At 39.3% G+C, this 22,226-nt stretch overlaps 1 protein-coding gene across 2 annotated transcripts; it reads left to right on the forward strand.

Annotated features, from left to right (window-relative positions):
• Nucleotides 1-229: 229 nt before the first annotated feature.
• On the forward strand, nt 230-19,979 carry LOC111571916 (zinc fingers and homeoboxes protein 1-like). Of its 2 annotated transcripts, none has more exons than XM_055018013.1 (8): nt 230-558; nt 2,144-2,620; nt 5,523-6,146; nt 7,326-7,452; nt 10,951-12,189; nt 12,656-12,787; nt 13,725-14,128; nt 16,162-19,979. In XM_055018013.1, the coding sequence occupies exons 2-7, from the start codon at nt 2,268-2,270 to the stop codon at nt 14,097-14,099; spliced, it is 2,850 nt and encodes a 949-aa protein (XP_054873988.1). In that variant the 5' UTR covers nt 230-558; nt 2,144-2,267; the 3' UTR covers nt 14,100-14,128; nt 16,162-19,979. The 2 variants fall into 2 exon arrangements, with proteins under 2 accessions (XP_054873988.1, XP_023131104.2); XM_023275336.3 differs by lacking the exon at nt 230-558 and adding an exon at nt 584-736.
• Nucleotides 19,980-22,226: the final 2,247 nt, after the last annotated feature.

A 22,226-nucleotide genomic window follows, 5' to 3' on the forward strand; every position in this document is an offset into this window, starting at 1 on the left:
TTGCATTTTGTTGAAGTAGTTTATTATGGTAATTTTGTATTTTAGCTTTTTTAAATTCTATTTTTATAGAGATTTTTCTCCTTTTGGGGGATGCTGTTACTTTTGCTGTAGTAATCTGTTGTTATGGTGTTGCGTTTCATATTATTACTATTGTTTTTTGGTTTATTTTTTAAATTTCCTTATGAAGCTTTTAGGGAGGCTCTTACTGTGAAGGTTTCAGACGGATCTCGTCAGTCGGCCGTTGCTGTTCGTAGCGGCGGTTGAAAAATGAAAAATGTCCATCGTCAGATTCGGTGAACTATCGGTGCCTTTCTTTAATAAACTGTCCTTTTCATTAACAAAACAACACAATAAACAATGCAGGAGACAGTGGCGGTAGTCGGCGTGCGTCCGGCCGTTAGAGGACTCTGAGTCCGGCTGAAGCAGATGGGCTCCTCGGTGGGTGAAAGGCGGAAGACTGCGCATCAACAGCCCAAACCGAAGATGCTACACAGCTACAGCCGCTAGCCAGCTAACTGTTCGTTCCAGGATGCAGGACAACGGGAACCGCCCGAGCAGGTAAACCCGCCCGAGCAGGTAAACCCGCCCGAGCAGGTAAACCCGCCTGGGGCTGACCGGAGGCTGGCTCGCTGCGTGTTCCAGCCGCCTACCCGCTGCCACCGGCGGAGAGCTGAGCTGCCAACACACCGCTGCTAGCTAACGTTAGCTGGAGATGTTCTTCTTTATTTCTCCCAAAGTAAGCTAGCTGACAAAACATGGGAGCCTCCAGTCTGCTGCTGAATGTCTGTTTTCTGTGTCTTCTGTGTTACTCATGTAAAAGTAACGATACCACAGTTCCATAGTACTCCATTACAAGTAAAAGTCCTGCATTCAAAGTCCTACACTAGTATAAGTACTCAAATGTTACTAGCAGGAAGTATTTTTGTAATAGGAGCAGAAAAAAAGGCTTTTCTCTAATTTCTGATTGATTTGTGAAATGCAGAATGTTTACAGTTATTTAGTCACTCTACTAAGAGTTGAGAAACGTGTGACGATCGGCCCCAGCTGTCAAAATCACCGGAAACCGCTGATTACATCTTGGTTTTATTAAATCCCAAGATGTCAAAAGTCTTGTTTTGTTCACAACCCAAAGAAATTCAGTTTACTGAGGAAAGAAACTAGTAAATATTCACATTTAAAATGCTTAAAGCCGTTTTTTTTAATCACTTAAACTTATTTATCTCTTAAAATATAATTGACAACTTATTTTATTTATTGTAGTTTTAGTTTTTTACATTAAACAATTGCTTTTTAGTAAAACTGCCAACAGTGTGTAACATTTCCAGCTTCCACCGCTTTAATCTTTAAAATCTTCAGTTTAGTTTATTTGTTTTTATTATAGGGGTGGTTCAGCTTCACATTTTTACAATTAGGCATGCAGCTAACAATTGTTTTAATTTTCATTTAATCTGTTGATTATTTTCTTGATTAATTCATTAGTTGGTTGATAAAAGGTCAGAAAATGGTGCAAAATGTCAATCAGTGTTTCCCGAAGCCCAGAGATGAGAGATGTCTTGTTTTTCCAACAACACACAGATATTCCGTTTACTGTCATAGAGGAGGAAAGAAACTACAAAATATTCACATTTAACAAGTTGGAGTCAGAGAATTTAGACTTTCAGTATTGGACACATTTCTACCAGTCGTTATCGTCAAATTTCAGACAACCTTCCCTACACACTTCTGAAAAGATATCTCTACTTCCAGCATGTTAAGGTGAAATACAAATAAAAACTCATCAATTTCATAATAGGAGCTAATTTTTCTCCTTTAATATAAAAACTATTAGAAAAAATCTGCAAGTATTATTATTAAATGGTGAAACACTAACTTTCATGAAACAAACAAGATGCAGCATGTGTGACTACCCCGTAAAAGTAATGAAATTACCCTGAAAATAGCCTTGCACAGGGTTAAAAGCTCACAGTATGCATCCTGCTAATACACAGATCTAGTATGAAAGTGTAAATTAACGGTTTAGATGAAGTAGCTGCAAGACTTGTATTTATTCTGTAATAATTAGGGTTTTATGTATGAAGAAGCTGAACAGGTTTCCATATTAAAATCTCTACAACAATATCGGCTAATGCTTTCTGTCCTACAGGATTTAAGAAGAACAGAAGAAACGTTTCGATTGACGGCATCATACTTTATGGAGCCACAACAGGACGGCTTGAACTGAGACAGCTTCAATATTTGTCTAAACGCAGCACTCATTGAACCTCAGGATGGCGAGCAGGAGGAAATCCACCACACCCTGCATGGTCCCTCGAGAACCCCTCGACTCGGATCAGGAGATGGAGGATGTGACGGATGCAGCGGATCCAGGGGACAGCAACGGCGTGGCCATGGCCTCCTCCGAGGTTTTAGAGGAGCGAGACGAGGAGGCTGACGGCAGGCCTGAAGGGGCCTCGGATGCCTATCTGGACCTGAACACAGCCGAGGGAGGATACGAGTGCAAGTACTGCAGCTTCCAGACGTCAGAGCTCAACCAGTTCACCATGCACGTGGACACAGAGCATCCCGACGTCATCCTGAACACCTCCTACGTCTGCATGGAGTGTGACTACCACACCAAGAGGTAGGACACTGAGGTTTTGTGGAAATCCTCAGAAAAATGATCATAGTGGGTGGCGGTAGAAACGCTGCATTAAACACGGCTCCAGACTAACTTTACACTGTTAGCACTGGTGGTCCTGACTGAAAGTTTTCAGAGCTCCAGCACAGAATACGGTGCAACTAAGACTAGGTTAATGAATAATTGTAAAATGATTACAAGCTGTTCATAATTTAATCAGTTAAAAATAAAGTCACAGAATGCAGACGGCGAAGAAAATATTGTTTAACTGTCAGAAAATGTGTTTTAGATTAGCTACAGTACCTGATTGTTTCACCATGTGGAGCTTCTTATTAGTCCGCCAAGAAACGCGGTGGAGTTATGTGGCGATCGACGTTGCCGGTCTGTTTGTCTTTCTCTGCGCAACATTGCTCAAAAACGGACCAACGGATTTGGATGAAATTTTCAGGGTAGGTCAAAAAAGACACAAGATTTTGGCAGTGATGTGGCTTATAGTCTGGATCCACGGATTTGTTAAAGATATCTGTATCATTGCGAGATAGCGGCACGGTGTCACCATAGCTGTGACAGCAAGTGAACGCTACATCAGCTGCCTGCATTAATACACACTGCCCGCTACACATTTTGGTCATGCAATTTGGTATTCGTTCATAATGTACACATGCATGACACACTGAAATTTATGTGTGATCTGATTACGATCTGCTAATCAATTGCCAATTTACAGAAATAACAATTTGCTCTTTTATTTTTTAACGGACAAGGTCTCAAAGCAAACCTGTGCTTTAACCCTCTGAACCCCAGAACCTGCCTTGTAACCTAAAGAGCATGTTATTTTATTAAAATGCCTACATTCCACCATGTATCAGCCTAGAACTGTAAAAACATAAAGAATCATCTGATTAAAAATGCAACAGGAGCAAAAGACCCCCTTCAGAAACTTTTTCGGTTGTTCAGATGGTTAAGACAGTGTGCGAGTGGGAACTCAGTTTCTCTTAGTAAGACTTAAGCACATTAAAAGCAAAAAAAACCCCCAAAAAGCAGCAGTTCATCTTTATCTGCTCAGTATTTTTAATTCATATTCTTAATAACAAGAATAGTGATAAGACAAATCAAGTCCTAAATAAATGTTGGATCTGTTGCTTGTGACCATGAAAAGGTAAAAAAAAAGAGCTGTCCTTCAGTACATCTGTCCCTGTTCATGCTTTATGCTGTTTGGCTCTATGAGTGTTTCATGTTTAAAGTTTGTGGTCGTATCAAGAAACTTGGCTTGGTCACACAGAGAGCAGTGCATGCAGTACATGGTGTTCCTTTTGCAGCATCTATAAACTGTGTGAGTACTCCTGTCAGAGAGAGTAAATCTTTGCTTTTTTTAACACAAAATCAGCTGCTGATTCCTCCTCTGAACTGTTGTCATCAGGAATGTATTTCTGTAGTGATACAGGAAGCCCTGAATGAACTTTTATTAAAGAAAAATGAAATGTGGTCCTCGATTCAGTAGATTTAGTCTCCAAAAATGGTTGAAAAATGCAGACTGGAGCATTGTTATATTGGATTATATTATTATCATTATATTATTATAGGATCCTTTATGTTGATGAGTAACTCGTAACTGAACTTTGGGATTTTCAGACGCTAACACAGGCAGGGAGCTGAGTGTCTGTCAGTAGAGAAGCTGCTAACATTCAGGAGCAGCAGAACTCTGCTTCCTGGGAACAGCAGCTAGACTCATGTTAACTACAGTGAACGAGTTGCTTTATCGTGTAGTTAAGATATGAGGATTGTTTTATTTCAAACAGCTGTTAAACAATAACATAAACAGCTTCATAATGTCCTGCGGGTATTTCATTTTTCAGCCATGTGTTGGGTCTATTCTAATCAAATCAAATCAAACTTTATTTATAGAGCACTTTTCATACAGTTAAAAATGCAACGCAAAGTGCTTTACATTAAAAACAAGAAAACCCATCCCTCCCTCCCTCCATATAGACATATATGCACACAACTGCAGAAGCACACACATACACACGCCCACACACACACACACACACATGCACACCCATACATACACAGACACACACGCACACACACTCTCACCACTGACTGTAGGAGACATGGCATGGCACTCATGATTGTGGAAAACGCCTCCCTTGGGGCCGTCCACACTGGGAGGAGTCGCAGGCCATGACCGCCAGGGGTGCCGGCACCCACACCCACCGACCCCAACAGACGGGGAACCTCCCAACCAGCCGGGCCGAAGGGACCCATGGACAGCACCCCCACCAGCAAACCACATACAGCCCCCAGTGTGGAGGACGCCCCTGAGGAAACACTGGAGTTAAAAAACTAAAAATTTTAAACTATGAGATAGAATAAAAGACCTGTAAGATAAGTAAAAAGGTGAAAAGTTAAAAGAGTAAAAATACATAAGATAATAGAGAATGATAAGAACATAAGGATTTAAAAGGTTAGTTAAAAGCCTGATTAAAAAGGTGTCTTTAAACTTCTTTTAAAAATATTGACAATCTCTGCAGCCCTGAGGTTCTCCGGCAGGTTGTTCCACAGGCGGGGGCCATAGTGGCTAAATGCTGCCTCACCGTGGGTTTTTGTCCTGGCTTGTGGTATGGATAAAAGGCCGCTGCCGGAGGACCTCAGGATCCGCGAGGGTCGATATGTTAAAAGAAGATCAGATAAATAAGAAGGCACAAGGCCGTTAAGACATTTAAAAACTAATAAAAGAACCATAAAATTGATCCTGAAGCGGACGGTGAGCCAGTGCAGCGACTTTAAAACTGGTGTAACGTGTTCCCACCTTCGAGTCCTTGTCAGCACACGTGCTGTATTTAAGCTCTGCTCTTCTTATTAGGAATGAAAGAGGTATTTACCCATGATTCTCTGCTTTTAGCTATGACACGCTGCTGGCCCACAATGCTCGGCTGCACCCAGGCGAGGACAACTTCACGCGGACGATGGTGAGACGAAACAACGAGACTATTTTCCAGCAGACAGTCAACGACCTCACCTTCGACGGCAGCTTTGTCAAAGTGGAGGACGACGAGGCGGAGGACATGTCCCGCAAAGGCATCGCCCTCAGCAAGACGCCCATCATGAGGATCAAGAGCCGGCCAGAGCCCAAGAAGTTCGCCACGCAAAAGATGGCTGTTGACGACGTCATCAAAGTGGAGAGCGACGACGAGGACGTCGAGAACAAGGAGCCGCCAACACTGTCACCCGCCCCGATGACCCCAGCCGCCGCCGTCGCCCCTCACCTCATCCCCGTCTCCACACCAGTGCAGGTCCAGGCTGTCCCTCAGAGCATCGTGGTCAACAGCCCCAACGTGCTGCAGATCAAAGGCTCCGGTGGCGGTGCTGTCCTGCCTCCAGGGACGCTGGCCCAGGTTCTGTCGGCGCTGCAGAACCAGCAGAACAACAGTCAGACGCAGACGCAGCTCCTCATCCCCATCAGCAGCATCCCCACCTACAACACCGCCATGGACAACAATGTCCTGCTGGTCAGCGCCTACAACAGGTAACTACGCCTGCAGTCTCAGGGTGGATTTGTGTGTTTAGTTAACCACAAACAAAATCAACAAACAGCGTCAGATAAGAGCTATGTTGGCTTCTAGTTAAAACGTAAGTCTCTAAAACTCAAAACATCTCACAAATAAACAGGATAATTTTCATTTTTTTAAAAGCGTTCAGTAATTTCCTAACACAGTGCATGTGCTGGGAACTATTTTCAGAGGCGGATTAATCCACATTTAGCGCTCTAACGTCACCTTAATTGAGCATGCTAAAAATATTGACATCTATGTTTTTAACCAACTGTCTCCTACAGACTTTATGTACTCATTTGAGTTTTCATGTGATCGTAATCACAGTGCAAAAGACTTGTGGTTGATAAATTAATTGTTTGGTCTATAAATGTAAAAAAATAGTAAAACAAAATGTGGATCAGTGTTCACCAAAGGCCAAGATGACAAATGTGTTGTTTTGTCCACAACACAATAATATTCAGTTTACTGTCACAGAGGAGGAAAGAAACCAGAAAATATTTTCATTTAAGAAGCTGGAATCTGGGATTTTAGACTATTTTTTCTTTAAAAATTACTCAAACTGAATCAAAGATTAGAAAATTAGTTATGTTTTAATGAGTGAATGGGCCAGAATGTGAACATTAAAACAGTCATTAAATTATGCCCTCTCAGGAAAAATTCTCACTTGATTCTTTTGTTTGTTTAGGACAACTTTTTTGTGTAATTTTAACAATATAATTCTCTAAAATTAAATTCTGTTGTACAGTTTGTAATATAATGATATTTTGCAGCACATATATTCCAACAGTCTGGGTTTTGCTGAAAAAATTATTATATTAAGAACTCAGAGGGTAAATTTAGGTCTGAGTGATGCTGATAATATGAATCTTTATTTGTATGCGCACAAAAAGCACAAAAGTAACAAAACTAAGCACAGTTTCATTGTTTTATTGTATTGGCCATTTTTGCCATGAATTTTAAAACATATTTCAAGGCGAGAGGTTAAGGGTTTTATATAGTATGCTGTCAAACGTTCTCTTCAATCTTATATGTATAACAGGAACCTTGTGTGGCATCGTTCTGCTGTTTCCACTCACTGTGTTGTTTCCTTTTCTTATTTACCTGCTCAGTCTGTAGAAATCTAACCATCAGCGTCTCGTCTCGTGTCACAGGTTTCCGTATCCCTCAGTGTCGGAGATCATGGGCTTGTCATCGCAGACCAAGTTCAGCGAGGAGCAGATCAAAGTCTGGTTTTCTGCTCAGAGGCTCAAACATGGAGTCAGCTGGACGCCAGAGGAGGTCGGAACTTCAGAACATGCTTTCACAAACACATGCACACTAGTGCTTTTTTTAATCACTGTGTCACATTTTTCTTTCATTTGTGACAGAAAAATCTGACCCAGAGCTGTTCAGACGGCAGACAGCTTTGATTTGAATCATCAAATCATGATAAAACATTTTGTAGTGTCTGTGTCAGAGATCGAGGACACTCAGTAGTGAAAAAAGGCTGACGGATGAGTCACCTCTATTCACTGACACGAGTATCTGCAGGTCCTAGAAAGTCTTGAAGCGAGCTGAATTCCATTTCCACAAAAAGGCCTTGGGTATTACAAATCTGTTTTCATGTCTCTTGTGAGCAATATTGTTAATTAGAAGCTGTTTTCTGTATGAGACGGCGACTGTCAGCAGATGTTACACACCTCCAAACTAGAGATGGATTGTTGTGACAGAGGTAAATTTTTTTCTTTTGTGGACTTTCAAACACAGCTAGAAGATCATCAGCTCAGCAAAAACATCCACGATTCTGCATTAATTTAACTTAAGTTTTTTCTTGATGAAATAGTTCTTTATTTTATGTATAAAATGTCATAAAATAGTGAAAATATGGTGGCACAATGAAACAACCATGACAGCATTCTACATGTAAGCCTAATAAACCTAAACACATTTAAATTAACATGAAAAGCTAACATGTGCAGCATATTAAATCATTTGAACCTGGTTATTTTACACTGAAATGATAAGACCAGAGCAGCAGACCAACTGTCCAGATTCATGATTTCTAAAAACTATATCAGTTTGTGGTTCAGCACAAGAGCTATTGAGGAATATAACACAGACAAATTAGCTGCTGTCTTTCACTGATCTTCCATGTTGGTTGTTAAACGCTGCTGTTTTCAAATTTTACACTCGACTTTTTGTCCATCCGTTTGAACAAAATGCAGCGTCAGTTACTAAAAGTTCAGTCAGTGTAATAGATTATTCCCAGAAACCTGCTGATTTCTTGCTCCTTTTAAAACACCCGTGATTGACAAGTGAGAATATTGTTGGATCAGAGCATATCGATCAATGCTCGATAAGTCCACCTGGAAACTAGAGGCCCAGAAAAAAGTTGATTAAAATTCCAACCACCTAAAGCGATCTAGTTTTTGACGGCTTGTTTAATTCGACCGACAGTTCAGCACACAGAGGTTCAGTTTACTGTCACGTGAGATCAAATCCTGACAAGTGTTTGGTGTTTTTTGCTCTTAACCGATTATTAAAACATCTGCAGATTCATTTCTGTTTGTGGCCTAAATGTAGTACCAGTCAGAACAAAACATTGACTTTTTGTATCATATATTTTGGATTTTTTTTAAATCATAATTTGGACTTCTTATTCAATAATTTTATTGTTTTTTAGTCTTTTCACTTTTTTGCCTAAGTAAGGTTAAAAATTTAGATTTTTGGACTGAAAAATGTTGTGTACAAATATATTTTGTCATAATTTTGACTTATTCTAGATGGATCCTAACCCATCTTCATATACAGTGGTGGATAAAAGTTTTCGGACACCTCATACATTTGTGAAATACTGCATTAAGAATCACTCTTAGGTGCACTCTTTAAGTGCAATTTCTGAAAAAGAATCCGAAAAAACCCATTTAAAAACTTTAAATTAATTGGTTCCATAAAAATAAGAAATATTGAGTACTGGGTCATTTTGGTAGTATTTAGTTTTTCTTATTTTTTAAAAAAATAAATCAATTGTATTTGTTTGTGTCTAATGCAGCTACACCTTTTGAAACGTAAAAATGATTTTGCCACAAATATTTCATGATAATATTTGAGATTGTGTAAAGTTTTAAGGGTGTCCGAAAACTTTTTTCCATCACTGTATATTTTTAATTGACTTTTCTTTGTCTATTTTGACTTTTTAATCTTAAGAAGTTGGAGTAAATCAACAATGCCGGCTATGATTTTGACTTAGTAAGGCGAGAACGGACACTTATTTAGTAATCATCACTTTTTATGTCATAATTCCGACTCACTATGGTCAAACATTAATGTTTGTCTTTTTATCTCAAACATTTTTGATTAATTTAAAAAATGATGGACTATAATTTTAAACAAAATATTCATTCTTCTCCTTGTAATTTGGATTTTACACTTACAGATTGACAGAAAACACATAGATATTTAATTAGTATCATAATTTTAGATCATAAAGCCTCAAATATAGAATTGTATTTGATAATTTCAACTTTATCTCGATAAAGCAAATAAAAATAAAAATTATAGTAATAATATTAAAGCCTCTTAACAACTTACTTTGTTCCAAAGGAATATTTGCAATTTGTAAATCCGTTTTCATGTGTAGATAGATAGATAGATAGATAGATAGATAGATAGATAGATAGATAGATAGATAGATAGATAGATAGATAGATAGATAGATAGATAGATACTTCATTCATCCCCTTTTGAAAATTCAAAATAGATTTTTAAACACATTTGATAAACCATCCAAAAATGTTAAACTGAAGTGGAATTGTGCAGAGTGACCCTTTAAACTCAGATCACAGAAAAAACAAGCAGCGTCTATTGACTTTTTGGAGCGAGCTGCCGACGCTGGCAGACTCTTAGTGGTTTGTCAGATCACTCCATAAAACAAATTTTTATAGACTTTCTAGACTTCCAGTTGTGTCTTTATTGATTATGTGACCTTTTTAAAGTAGTGCCTTGATTTTATGGATTTTCATCGCTCTCCTCTCAAATTTTGGAAATTGTGTTGGTATGGTTTTGTTGGAGATTTCACAATCTTGTGCCTCCAGCTTTTTTTATGAGACATAAACCGTTCTCAATAAGATGTGAATTGTTGTCGACTTTATCTGTTCTTCAAATTTCAAATGTGCAGATTTAGTGGAGAGTGGTTAAGAATGCTGCTGACTCTCAGTAATTAAATAATAAAGTAATTATTTAAAATTTGCATCCACAGTTCATACAAACAACCATCTGAAGACCAGTCAGCCAATCAGTGCAGCTCATTTAGTTGTAAACATGTCTGATATATGTATATAACAGAAATGGATGGATGCTAAGATTGGAAAATGATTCCAAAACATAATGCTCTAAATGCTCCAAACACTGAGTGATCACAATTCAAAATGAATTACTTACATAAAGAAATCAAGCCTTTTTTGCGGCAGATCAAGCATTTCTTCATTTGTTTGCCTTTCTGTAAGTCTTGTTACCTGTAAAATTCAAGAGGAATTTCATTGCTGTTTTGGAAATTGGTCTTTTTCGTGCAGGGAAGAGAAGAGGAAAAAGGACTCTTACAACAACCAGAGCCTTTTACTTTCCAGGTTTCTGTTGCTGGATAGGTATGACGCTGGGTTCTGTGGAGGTGGTTCTACAGTTTGAAGTAGAATTAGGATTTGAGTAAAGTTATGCAGTATAGATGTTTCCTTTTTCTAGTGATAGAAAACTAACTAGCGAGGTCACCCTTTAACGAGGGTTTGCTGCTCATTTCTGCAGGTGGAGGAGGCGAGGAGGAAGAAGTTCAACGGCACCGTACAGACCGTCCCTCAGACCATCACCGTCATCCCCGCCAACATTGCTGCAGCCACTAATGGCCTGCAGTCCATCTTCCAGACCTGCCAGATTGTCGGACAGCCGGGTCTCGTCCTCACTCAGGTGGCCGGTAACGGCAGCACCGTGCCGGTCACTTCTCCCATCACCCTGACAGTCGCGGGCGTCCCCGGCAACCAGCCCAAAGCTGCCGAACCCTCAACGTCCGAATCGAAGACTGAGATGTCGGGTGCATCGGCCAGCACATCACTTGGTTTGGACGCAGCAACAACCAAACCGAAGAAGTCCAAAGAGCAGCTGGCAGAGCTGAAGGCGAGCTACAGCCGGAGGCAGTTCGCCACCGAGGCGGAGATATCACGGCTCATGCAGGTCACCAAACTCTCCAAACGAGCAATAAAGAAGTGGTTCAGTGACACACGCTACAACCAGAGGAACTCCAAGGATCACCACAGCCTGCTGCTGAACGAAGCCTCATCCGGCAGAGCTGCGGGAACCGGTGGAGGTCGAGGGGGGAGAAACAGCAGCAGCGGCAGTCTTCCCGACAGCAACAACAGCGACATCACCGCCACCACAACTGCCACCACCATTGTCATCGACTCCAGCGACGACGCCAGCGACTCCTCCCCGACTTCCGCCAACGCTCCGGGTTCAGCCGGGCTCACCAGCGACCCACGTGTCAAATTCCGCCACGCCTTCCCAGACTTCACGCCGCAGAAATTCAAGGAAAAGACTCCAGAGCAGCTGCTCATCCTGGAAGCCAGCTTCCAGAAATCAGACACGCCCTCAGACGAGGAGCTGAGCCGGCTGCGGGCTAAGACGAAGCTGACGAGACGCGAGGTGGACGCCTGGTTCACTGAAAGGCGGAAAATGCCCTCAGGAGCGCAGTTAAGAGACAGCGATGGGGAAGGTGATAGTGAGAACATAAAGCCGGCTGACGCTCCTTCGGCTCAGGAGCGACAGACCACCCCACCAATCTGCAGGAAGGTGCTGAAGAAGACACCAGAGCAGCTCCACATCCTGAAGAAGGCCTTTGTCTGCACACAATGGCCGACATCGGAGGAGTACGACCAGATGGCAGAGGAGAGCGGCCTGCCAAGGACGTACATCGTCAACTGGTTTGGAGACACTCGCTACGCCTGCAAGAACAGCAACCTGAAGTGGTACTACCTCTACCAGAGTGGAAAGGTGCACATGCTTTATGTACTATTAACACATCAGTGTTTTTTCTGCTCAGCGTGGGCCTTTAACAGGTGACTATACATGATTGGTCCAGGTATAGTGAAGCCAAAGAGTCTGTGTTTACTTAATTTACAGAAATCCCAACATTTTCTTATTTCTGATCATTTGATTGACAAAAACCTTTATTATGTTGTGTGTTATGTTATGAGTAAATGAAACCCCAACTAACAGAACTGGTTAAAAAATGTAATTCCCATTTTTATTCGAAATTCTTATCATCTTGGGGTGCCAAGAATTCTTGTATACAGTAAAAACCCTGATGTCAAAATAATCTAGACACAGTAAACATAAAATCCTTTTATTTTTGTAATGATTGAAGGGAAACCATTTGATGTTATTTCTTTTGTCAGCAGTGGCATTAATATTTGTACTTGTTTAAAACACTTTGACAAGAACATCTGGCGGCTTTCAGGTGGACGAGGCGCTGAATGGCGGAGCAAAGAGCCAGAAGAAGTCCAGGAAGCGTTTTCGTGGTTGGTCCAGAAGGACACGGCGGCCATATCCCTGCAAACGTTCACCACAGGGGGGTGCCAGTGCCATCAAGGTCAGTGTGTGCAGTGTGTTTACCTTTATTCCTGCTGAAGATTTGTATCAGTTAGTTGTAAGTCTTTATTTTGAAGCTATTTGAGCCTCTTATGGAAAGAAGATAAGCTGATTGGTTGTTGGGTCAGTTATCTTTTCTTGACTTCTTTAGAAAATATACAAAAACAGCAACAAAAACTAAATCTGAAAGTATATCAACATTAAGTCTTACAAAGTTTAGGTGACATTTCATGGAATTTTTAAGTGTTAGAAATGCCAAACTTCTCTTTAATTGACATAAATTCATTATTGTGATTTTTTTTTTCTAATGACTCGTGGTGGGAAGCTGAACAGCTGTCGGTCTTGTAAAAATGCAGCTCATGTGACAAATCATTATCATTTGACCACTTCCCGGGTGATCAGCAACTGAAGAGACAGTGGATGGTCGAAATCAGGAAAAAGATGGGCCCATATTTCAAGTTATAACAAAATATTTGTTAACCCATGAAGTGTGTCCATTAAATAATGAAAACAGGCATTCGAACAACAACCCAAAGATACTCAGTTTAATGTCACTGAAGAGAAAGGAAACCAGAATATGTTGGCATTTTAAGAAGCTGCATGTAGACAATTTAGGCTTTTTTTTTTTTTTTTTTTTTTTTAAATAAAAAATCTCTCAAGGCCAATTATCACGATAGATGGCCATTAATCATTGCAGCTTTTGGTTCAGGGAATATATCGAACTGTGATTTGTCAGTAATGGTACATTATTAGTTTCGCTCACTGATTATTATTTCCCAATGCTGAAACAGGCAGATAAAAAGAGATACTTGTTTATATAGTTTGGCAAAATCTTCAACATTTCACAGTAAACAAGCACAAGGATTCACATAATAATAATTTGTGTATATCTAGTTTTACCTCATTGACCTGATGTTTTTCTGGCCTCCCCTCTGCAGGTGAAGTCTGGTAAGACGTTTCTGAAGGACTACTACCTCAAGTATCGAGCCCTGAACGAGAAAGACCTGGACGACCTTGTGACAAAGTCCAGCATGAGCTACGAGCAGGTGAGAGACTGGTTCTCCGAGACTGCCAGGAGGGAGGAGGAGGGCAAGGAGCCCTTCAGCGACGAGGAGGCCGAGGGAGACGAGGGGGAGGAGGAGGACGAGGATGAAGAAGACGAGGTGGCGGCGGAGCATGCAGACAGCGAAGGGGAGATGGAGGTGAAGGAGCAAGGAGAGGAGGCATCGGAGGAAGAGAAGGACGACGCCGAAGAGGAAGAAGAAGACGGGCAAACGATCCAGGAGGAATCTGAGGGGGACAGCCAATCATAGCCTGATGCAGAGGAGCAGACATGAGCAGAGTTGAGTTTTTAGTAGGGATAGACCGATTACTGTGGCTGGTATTTGGCAGTTGTGCGATTATCAATATTTTTATTGACCAATTATTGATCATATAAATGCGCTACTTCAGGTCTGATGCCGCCTAATGTCTCTGTGGTCTCAGAAATGAGACTATAAAAACTGTTCAAAAAGACACAAACCAGGAAATTAACTACTTTCACAGCTAGCAGCTAAGTTAGAAGACAGCCACTCCTACTTCTTTTGCATATTCAGTTATTGTTAATCTTATTAATGAGGAAGCTAGTTATGAATTACAGGTCTCCTGATATCACATGCTGTTAAAACATCACATTTCACGTATATCAGGTCCAAATATTGGTTTTCGTCTTTCTCTCTGCCATAAAAACAAAGCCCTACCTGCAGTTTACAATAAAAACTGCAGGTAGGGGCTGCGGGAACTGACCAGAACATCATCTGCAGCTGTATTTTGAGAGTGTATGAGTTAAAAGTTTCATATATTTGTACGTGCAAGCCACTTGTACCTCTGGCCAGTACAGGTATATTCTATTCTTCTGTTATGTTCTGGTCAGTACATAACATAACAAAAGAGTAGAACTATACACCAGCTAATACGATTGAAAACAGGATTTTCCTTCTACACTGATTGAGTCAATCTCTTCCTGCCTGAGGTGTGAAACTTCCTGTGACCGTTTTCCAATGACGAAATGTTCAAAAAGTGGAGTAAGAGGGTGGTAGAGAGGAAAAGGTCCTGAGTCAGACGTACCTGACGAGTGCAGGTTCAGGTAGAGATGTCGACTACTGTGGGCTGAAGTAGCCCACAATCTTGATGGTAACGCAGTGCAAGGCAGTGTTTCCTCTAGGATTTTTTTCAGCAGAGGCGGCAGGCTCTCCAGGGAGCCATGACCTGTAAACAAATGACACTTGACTGCAGATTTTACTTGTACAACCTATTTATTGAATGGCCAGTTGAAAATGACCTTTGAAAGGCTGAATGTAAAATATATATATATTTGAACAAGCTCATCTGAAAACGTAGTCAGCAGTTATTCACACATGGTGTGTAGATATTAGCTTAATGCTATCAATAGTTTACTCACGTTAGCGACACTGAGTTGGCATCGGGCCCAATTAACTGAAACTACCAATATGTTACGTAACGTGAGCTGGCCATCAATATTTTGTGAATGTCTGTTTAACTTGTAAAATATGAGTTATCTTAAGCTAATAACTTTTCTCCGGTAAGTCGCTGCACTATTTTCCAAGACGATGCTCCTCTGACTCTCTGACCTGGTGCCTGGATGCTTGACGTGACGTCACTTTCAAGGTCACGACATCAACGTCGTATTAACCCGACGTAGCAAAGAGTAGATACTGAGCAAAATAGTTATCTGTAGTTTACCTTGGTACTTGCGAGTACCCGACACGGTGCAGAACTCTGCTGTGAAGGTGGAGACATGCGGCAGTGGTGTATTTGCGACAATAACAAAAAAAAAAGAAAGAAATTTGAAGGAGCAGCAGCTAGGATTTAGGAGTGGCGGCCCACCGCTGCTGAATGAATGTAGAGGAAACACTGCAAGGGCTGCACAATAAACAAATATAACAGCAATCACGATCAGAAAATAAAATAAATTAAAAAAACAACACCATGGAAGAAGCAGCAGCAGATTATTCATACTGATTAGTCTAAAAAATGGTTCCGTAGTAATCCAACAATTGATTTAATCCTACAGACCCTCAGAGTGACTCGGGTTCCTAAATCTCATAGTTTTTCCTTCTTTGTCTTTCACAATGTTGAATGTGTTTTGACTCAAAGGTCTTACCCCTCTGTTTAAATGCAGCCAGTGTTTCTGTCGGAGATCTTAAAAGACTCCATGATCTGTTTGGAGGACTTGACGTCCAGAACCCAAACAGAAATGACAAACTCCCTTATGTGGCAGTGCACTAAACAGTGGAAGAAGTCACCTTGGAGTTGCTGATGTCACGGCTGATGTCAGCATCTGCGCTGACTAACTCATGTATTTTTTCTCCACAGATTTGATTCCGCCACTGCGCAGATCAGGTGGAGGATGCTGTATGTCAGTGCTTCTCAGCTGGCAGCTCGGGACCCAAAGACGCCCGCAAGAAGCTCAGACAGATAACGTGTCGTCATACGGCAGGGTTGTGCCTTCGAAAACGAACTTTGGGTTGTGATGCAGCTGAGAATCACTGAGCTCAAGGATTTAGTTTGTTCTGGTGATGAACTGTGGGGACCAAACTTGCCATACAGGAAAACAAATGCCTTTTACCAAGCACCACGAGTGTAAGTTCCAGCGCTGCTCCGTGAAACAACGAGGCTTTTATTTTGGTGAGAATGACTGGGCTTTTTTGTCAATTTTCTTACAAAATCAACATTTGTTTAAAGGAAGAAGAGGCAAGACCTGTTGTGGTTCCTCATTATCAAAATAACATTTTTAAGAATAATAAAGGAACCATCAGACATTTTTCTCAAGGGAACGTCCTCGGCTCAAACCCAACGACGAGAACACGTCGCTGTTCTAAAGGTTTTTAAAAACCACAGATTTTTGTGAATAGACAACTCAGATTAGTGCCATTCTGTTTATAGGTTTGTTTCAAATAAAAAAAAAGAAAACCAAAAAAAACAGTGCTGGAATGAATTCCACATCAATGTTTTAACTTTTTGTATTTTTTCCAAGTGATTTGTTAGTTAACAACATGTAATGGAAACTGAATCCATTATGCTGTTATGATGCTATTATGAGTTCTTTTGAAAATGGTGATAATTTCCATGTTTGCAGGTGTTTGGGTCCATTCAGTTTCAATGACATCAATTCAGTCTGTGAACCAAAGAGCCTCAAACACTGAAGGATGGAATTAAAATGGGAGACGTGATGGGAATCCAGCAGAGCCAAATGTTAAAGGGAGAATCCACATTAAAACACAGCGTAGAAGGTATTATCCCCAACACAGTGGACCGAAATGTAGAAGAAGTAAATGAAAACTTCGACAACAGCCAATCTCATATTTAATTTTTGATTCTAGCATCAATAATTAGTTGTTAAAAATCCAACAACAATAATGTCATGACTGATATAAACAAACATTTTAATGTTTTTTAAAGACATGAATTAATTAATTCTCAAATATATGTGGCATTTCTGAACTAGTGTTTCTTTGGCCAGTAAATCCTCCTTTCATGAAGCTTCTAATGTTTAGTTTGTTTAAATCCTCCAAAATGACCATCACCTCTTTATGGTTTAGTTTTTAATGCTGTTGAACTACATTATTTTGTTCACAATGCTTATAGTCAATCAGTATCTCCAAAATCAAACTTTCTTTATATCAGAAACACTGTTTAACAGCAGCTTCATGAATGGAGGAGTCACTGCAGTACTGTTCTTTATTTCCTAAAAGTGCTCTAAGTTCTTTGTTATCACAGTTTATGGAAAATAAAGCTTCACAGTTTATGGAAAATGGAGAGGAAGGAAATCAGGTAAAACTAGGAAGTTATATATGATGGAAGTGAAAACCAGTTTCATTGAAAGATGGACAAAAACTCTTAATTTGGATTCTTACAATCAGTAAGAATCCAAGGTGCTTCATTTAATTTCCTTTTAATGCTTACCTGCACTTTTCACACACATTTGTACCCAAATCCCATGACTGATGTGTGTAATTAGTACAAACAACTAAATATTGCTGCTCACGTAGAAACTAGTAATCAGCCCAGTATTGTATTAATGTACACAGCTGGTTAACATATGTTGTACATGTTGCACTTTAATAATGTGACTTTAGCTGCTTACTTAGGTCATGTCTCCTGTGTAAAAGAGATTTCTGATCTCTTTTATGAGATGTATTTATTCAAATGAAGATTTGAATAAGTAAAAATAGAAGAGTGAAGCACTATAGAACAAGAAGCAGCAGGTGAATTTGTAACTACATGATTAATCCATTTTTAAAAACTGTATCAGTTTGAGTTTTAAGTATTTCCCTTTCAGCCACAACGTCGGCCACAACTGCAGACTGCTTCCCAGAGGCAGTTTCACAGCAACATCCCCTGTACAGAAAAGGCTGTTTGTCCAAATTACGACTTACTTCTGTAAGATGTTGCTACACAGGTCAACTGTCATTTATGATGACATGGCAGTAAAAAAGATGGTATCTGATAAAACCAACTCAATTTGGCAGTATTTTCATAAAGAAAATGAAAATAAGATTATGTATAGGTTGTGTCAGAATAAACAGTTTTAAAACCACGACCTGAGCAACGCATAACTACTATTGAAAGTGACTAAAACACGCAATATTTTTCAATATTTAACAGTTCAATTTTTGAATGTGTTCTTACATTTAGACAAGTCGACAGGTCTAAATTAAACTACTGTTTCATCAAGAGATATTAATCTCATTTCTACTGACCTGTAAAATGAAGACAATCAACGTGGCTCAAGTTCTGTCTGATGAAGAATTTTTACTCGTCTTTCAAGTTAACTTTTTCACGTGTTTTGATGAGTTAGGCATGAAATAATGAAGAGATAGAAGCAAATAACTCTTATTTCCTATGTCATTAGCACCAAACAGCGCAGGCATTTACAGTGAAACAGCAGCTAGCATTTCAATATTTATACGAAATTATGCGAAACTAACAAAGTTTTTGATCAGAAATGTTTCTTGAATGGTGGCTTAGAACTTATACAGCCAGAATCATTATATCCTTTTTCTGTGATATCAGATAAAGCAGACAGGATCTCCACAGACTTGTCAAACAGCATAAAACATAAATTAAACACTAATATCTTCTGTTCTTGTGGATTTCCCCTTGAAGACCAATCTTTACATTAAAGCTCTGTTAAGTTTCTAAAAAGAAAACATCCTTCTCTGTTTCAGTGGTTTTTCACGCGGTTACAGATTTAGTTTTCGTCATCCTTTCTGTTCCTAAAATGCTTCCTCTGTTGGCTCACAGTCTCCTCAAACAATTGGCTGAATTAACAGAGTTGATTGACTTGAAAGGGATTTGAACCCAAACGCTGTTATTGTCCTTGTCCAAAAAAGAAAAAAAAAAACTACACAAAACAGAGGCATGTGTGCTCTACTTCAGGAAACAGGCAACTTTACCTCAGTCAGTTAAGCTACGAACTCGGTAAGATTGTGACATTTACACTTTACAACAGTTTTCTTTATCTCGAGGATTCAATACTGTATGCATGAAAATCTGAGTACACGGTAATAATTGTCTTTCACATGGCTTTTTTTTTCTTGTGTTTTTATTTGTCCTCACCACCAAAGTAAATGAATCACTTTAAAGAGAGAAAAAAAAAAGAAGACGTAGTTATTAGTGCATTTATTTGCTCAAATACGGGTGAACTACTAAACAATATCTTTCAGGTTTTTCAAAGGAATTACAGACAATATTTTAGGGACAAGAAACCACAAGCAGTTTCTGTGGGAACTTTTTAACTTTTTGTGCATAGGGGGTAAGGGGGGCACTAAACACTTTTTTTTTTTTTTTTAATCGGTTGCTTTGCTGCTTTCCTGTGTTTCCCAAACCATGTAGGACTCTGCTAGGATATGCAAACATCAAAGAACAATCAGCGGGTGGAGCGGTGGTGGACTCGAAAATCAATGTCTCTTCGGTTTCAGTTTTTAATGATTTCATCGGCAACGTTCCCACGTCTCCTCGAGCTCTGTAATTTTGCAAGGTTAAGTCTTTCTGCCATTCTTTCAATTTGCTTTAATAGCCAACAGTTTTTAGTGGTTAATTTATTTATTATATCTGGACTTTCATGGATATCTTTTTTGTCTGCAAGTAAAAAATAAAAACTTTAAAAAAAAAACAAAAAAAAAAAACAACAGCTTGTGCTTATTTTCTTTTATTTATCTTTTTAGTTACTTTCCAGAGTTTTTATATTGCAGCATGATATAACTAAGCACATTATGCTGTGTGCTGTAAAAAACAAAACAAAATTTAGAAAAAAAAAGTCTAAGTAAAGTGTCATGTTTTTATACCGGACAATATCAAGATATTTTGTCAAACATACATTTCGGCAGTATACAGTGACATACTATACTATGACATTTTATGCTGACATTTTTTCTACATACTATATTGTAAAATTTTTCAACATACTAAATTTTGAGTTGTTTTTAAATATACTATATTTTATCTACATTCGGGTTTTTTTGTTGTTGTTTTTTTACATACAGTACTATGGTGTTTCTTAAAAGTACTTATACTTTGACATTTTTTTCAACATGCTATATTATGGCGTTTTTTTCAACATACTAATGTTGAAAAAAAACAGTTTGCCGACAAATGTCACTGTACAGTTTGTCAAAAAAAAACCTTAATAGTATAGTACATCAAACAAATACTAATACCACGTTAAAAAAATGTCATGTCAGTATGTGAAACAAAAGTCCTAGTATAGTATGTCAAAAAAAATGGCATATTGTGGTTTGTCCAAAATATATCATAGTATGATAATATATAATTAAAAAAAAGTCATTATATAATGTTTCTTAAAAATACTACACTATAACATTTTAGGACATACTATACTAGCATAGTATAGTAATAGTATAGCAATTTTATGGCAATTTTCTAGGAATTTTCCAGGAATTTTCCAGAAATTTTCCTGGAATTTCTCCTGGAATTTTATGGCAAAGTATTTCTTCCCCATTTTCTCAGTCTCTCCATGCCCAATGTGTTTTTAACATAGCAGTCAATGTCACTGTTATGTAAATCAATGACGAAACAATCTACATCTTATACATTTGATGCTGGTGGATGGGAGATCGCGACGGTCAGTTAAGAACAAAAAGTAGCCCACAAATCCTGACGGTCATGATGGTTTAAATAAACATCATCGACTGTGGTATTGATGTCAGTATAGTATGTCAAAAAAATGGCATCAATAGGAAATAGCGCAGTCGATAAAATCACTTGGTTTCAACTTGGGTAAATCTAAGTACAACGCTGTTTTCACTATTTTCCAACAAATTTCTGGTTGCACCTGTCAGAGCTGATAACCTGCAGGAAGAGATAATTAGTGTTTCTGTAGCCAGCATGTGAGGTATTTAGGGTATTTAGGGCATGTGAGGTAAAATGTCGTATTTACCACTAAGCAGATGTTCAGTGTTGAGCCTATGCCCAGTTTATGACTGACATCACAAGAGTACTGGTGATGAAATAAATATATTTTCAGATGAAAACTTTTTACAGATATGACGTATAGGGCTGGACCCGAATATCCGAATATTCAGTCGTGACGGTGGTATCCGAATATTTATACCCCCCCCCCCCCACACACACACACACACACACCAGTCAGACACATTGTGACTGATTCATGCATGCAGTTGACGAACAGATCAGTGCAGTTCAAGTACTTTACAAATCAGACACTTAAAGAGTAAAATACTTTGACAGTAATTAATTTGAGAAATGAAAAATGATGAAAAAAATAATAAGCAAACCAATAAATTCAATTCAATTCAATTCAGTGTTAAGATAAGATAAGATAAGATAAAGTTCTTTATTTCTCCCCACTCCAGGGGAAATTTACATTGTTACAGCAGCTTTATTTACAATATATACAAGGGTGGCAAAATTTTTTAACAGAAAAAATAAAAATAAAAATAAAGTTTAAAAGTGCAGAGATGTGCAGTGCAAGAATGTCAGTGCAAATTTTATGGTTTGGGGTGGTAATGATATAGTCCAGTTTATGTTAACATCAGCCAGTGATGCTGATGTTATAAAGTCTTATAGCAGATGGAATGAAGGACCTGCGATAGCGCTCTTTCTTGCAGGGTGGATGTCTCAGTCTGCTGCTGAAGGAGCTGCTTAAAGACCCCACAGTGTCATGCAGTGGGTGAGAGGGATTGTCCATGATGGATGTGAGCTTTGTCAACATCCTCCTCTCACCCACCTCCTCTATGGAGTCCAGGGAACAGTCCAGGACAGAACCTCCTCCTGACCTTCTGTTTAGTCTCTTTCTGTCCCTTTCAGTGCTCCCTGTTCCCCAGCAGACCACTGCATAGAAGATAGCAGACGCTACCACAGAGTCGTAGAATGTCCTAAGCAGAGTCCTGCACACT

Source organism: Amphiprion ocellaris, chromosome 15, assembly GCF_022539595.1.
Source record: "Amphiprion ocellaris isolate individual 3 ecotype Okinawa chromosome 15, ASM2253959v1, whole genome shotgun sequence".
NCBI classification, from domain to species: domain Eukaryota; kingdom Metazoa; phylum Chordata; class Actinopteri; family Pomacentridae; genus Amphiprion; species Amphiprion ocellaris.

Coding starts and splice junctions, on each gene's coding strand:
- LOC111571916 (XM_055018013.1), top strand. CDS start 2,268: ATGGCGAGCAGGAGGAAATCCACCACACCCTGCATGGTCCCTCGAGAA. Junction 7,453..10,950: donor TCAGCTGGACGCCAGAGGAG/GTCGGAACTTCA, acceptor TCATTTCTGCAG/GTGGAGGAGGCGAGGAGGAA. Junction 12,190..12,655: donor ACCTCTACCAGAGTGGAAAG/GTGCACATGCTT, acceptor GGCGGCTTTCAG/GTGGACGAGGCGCTGAATGG.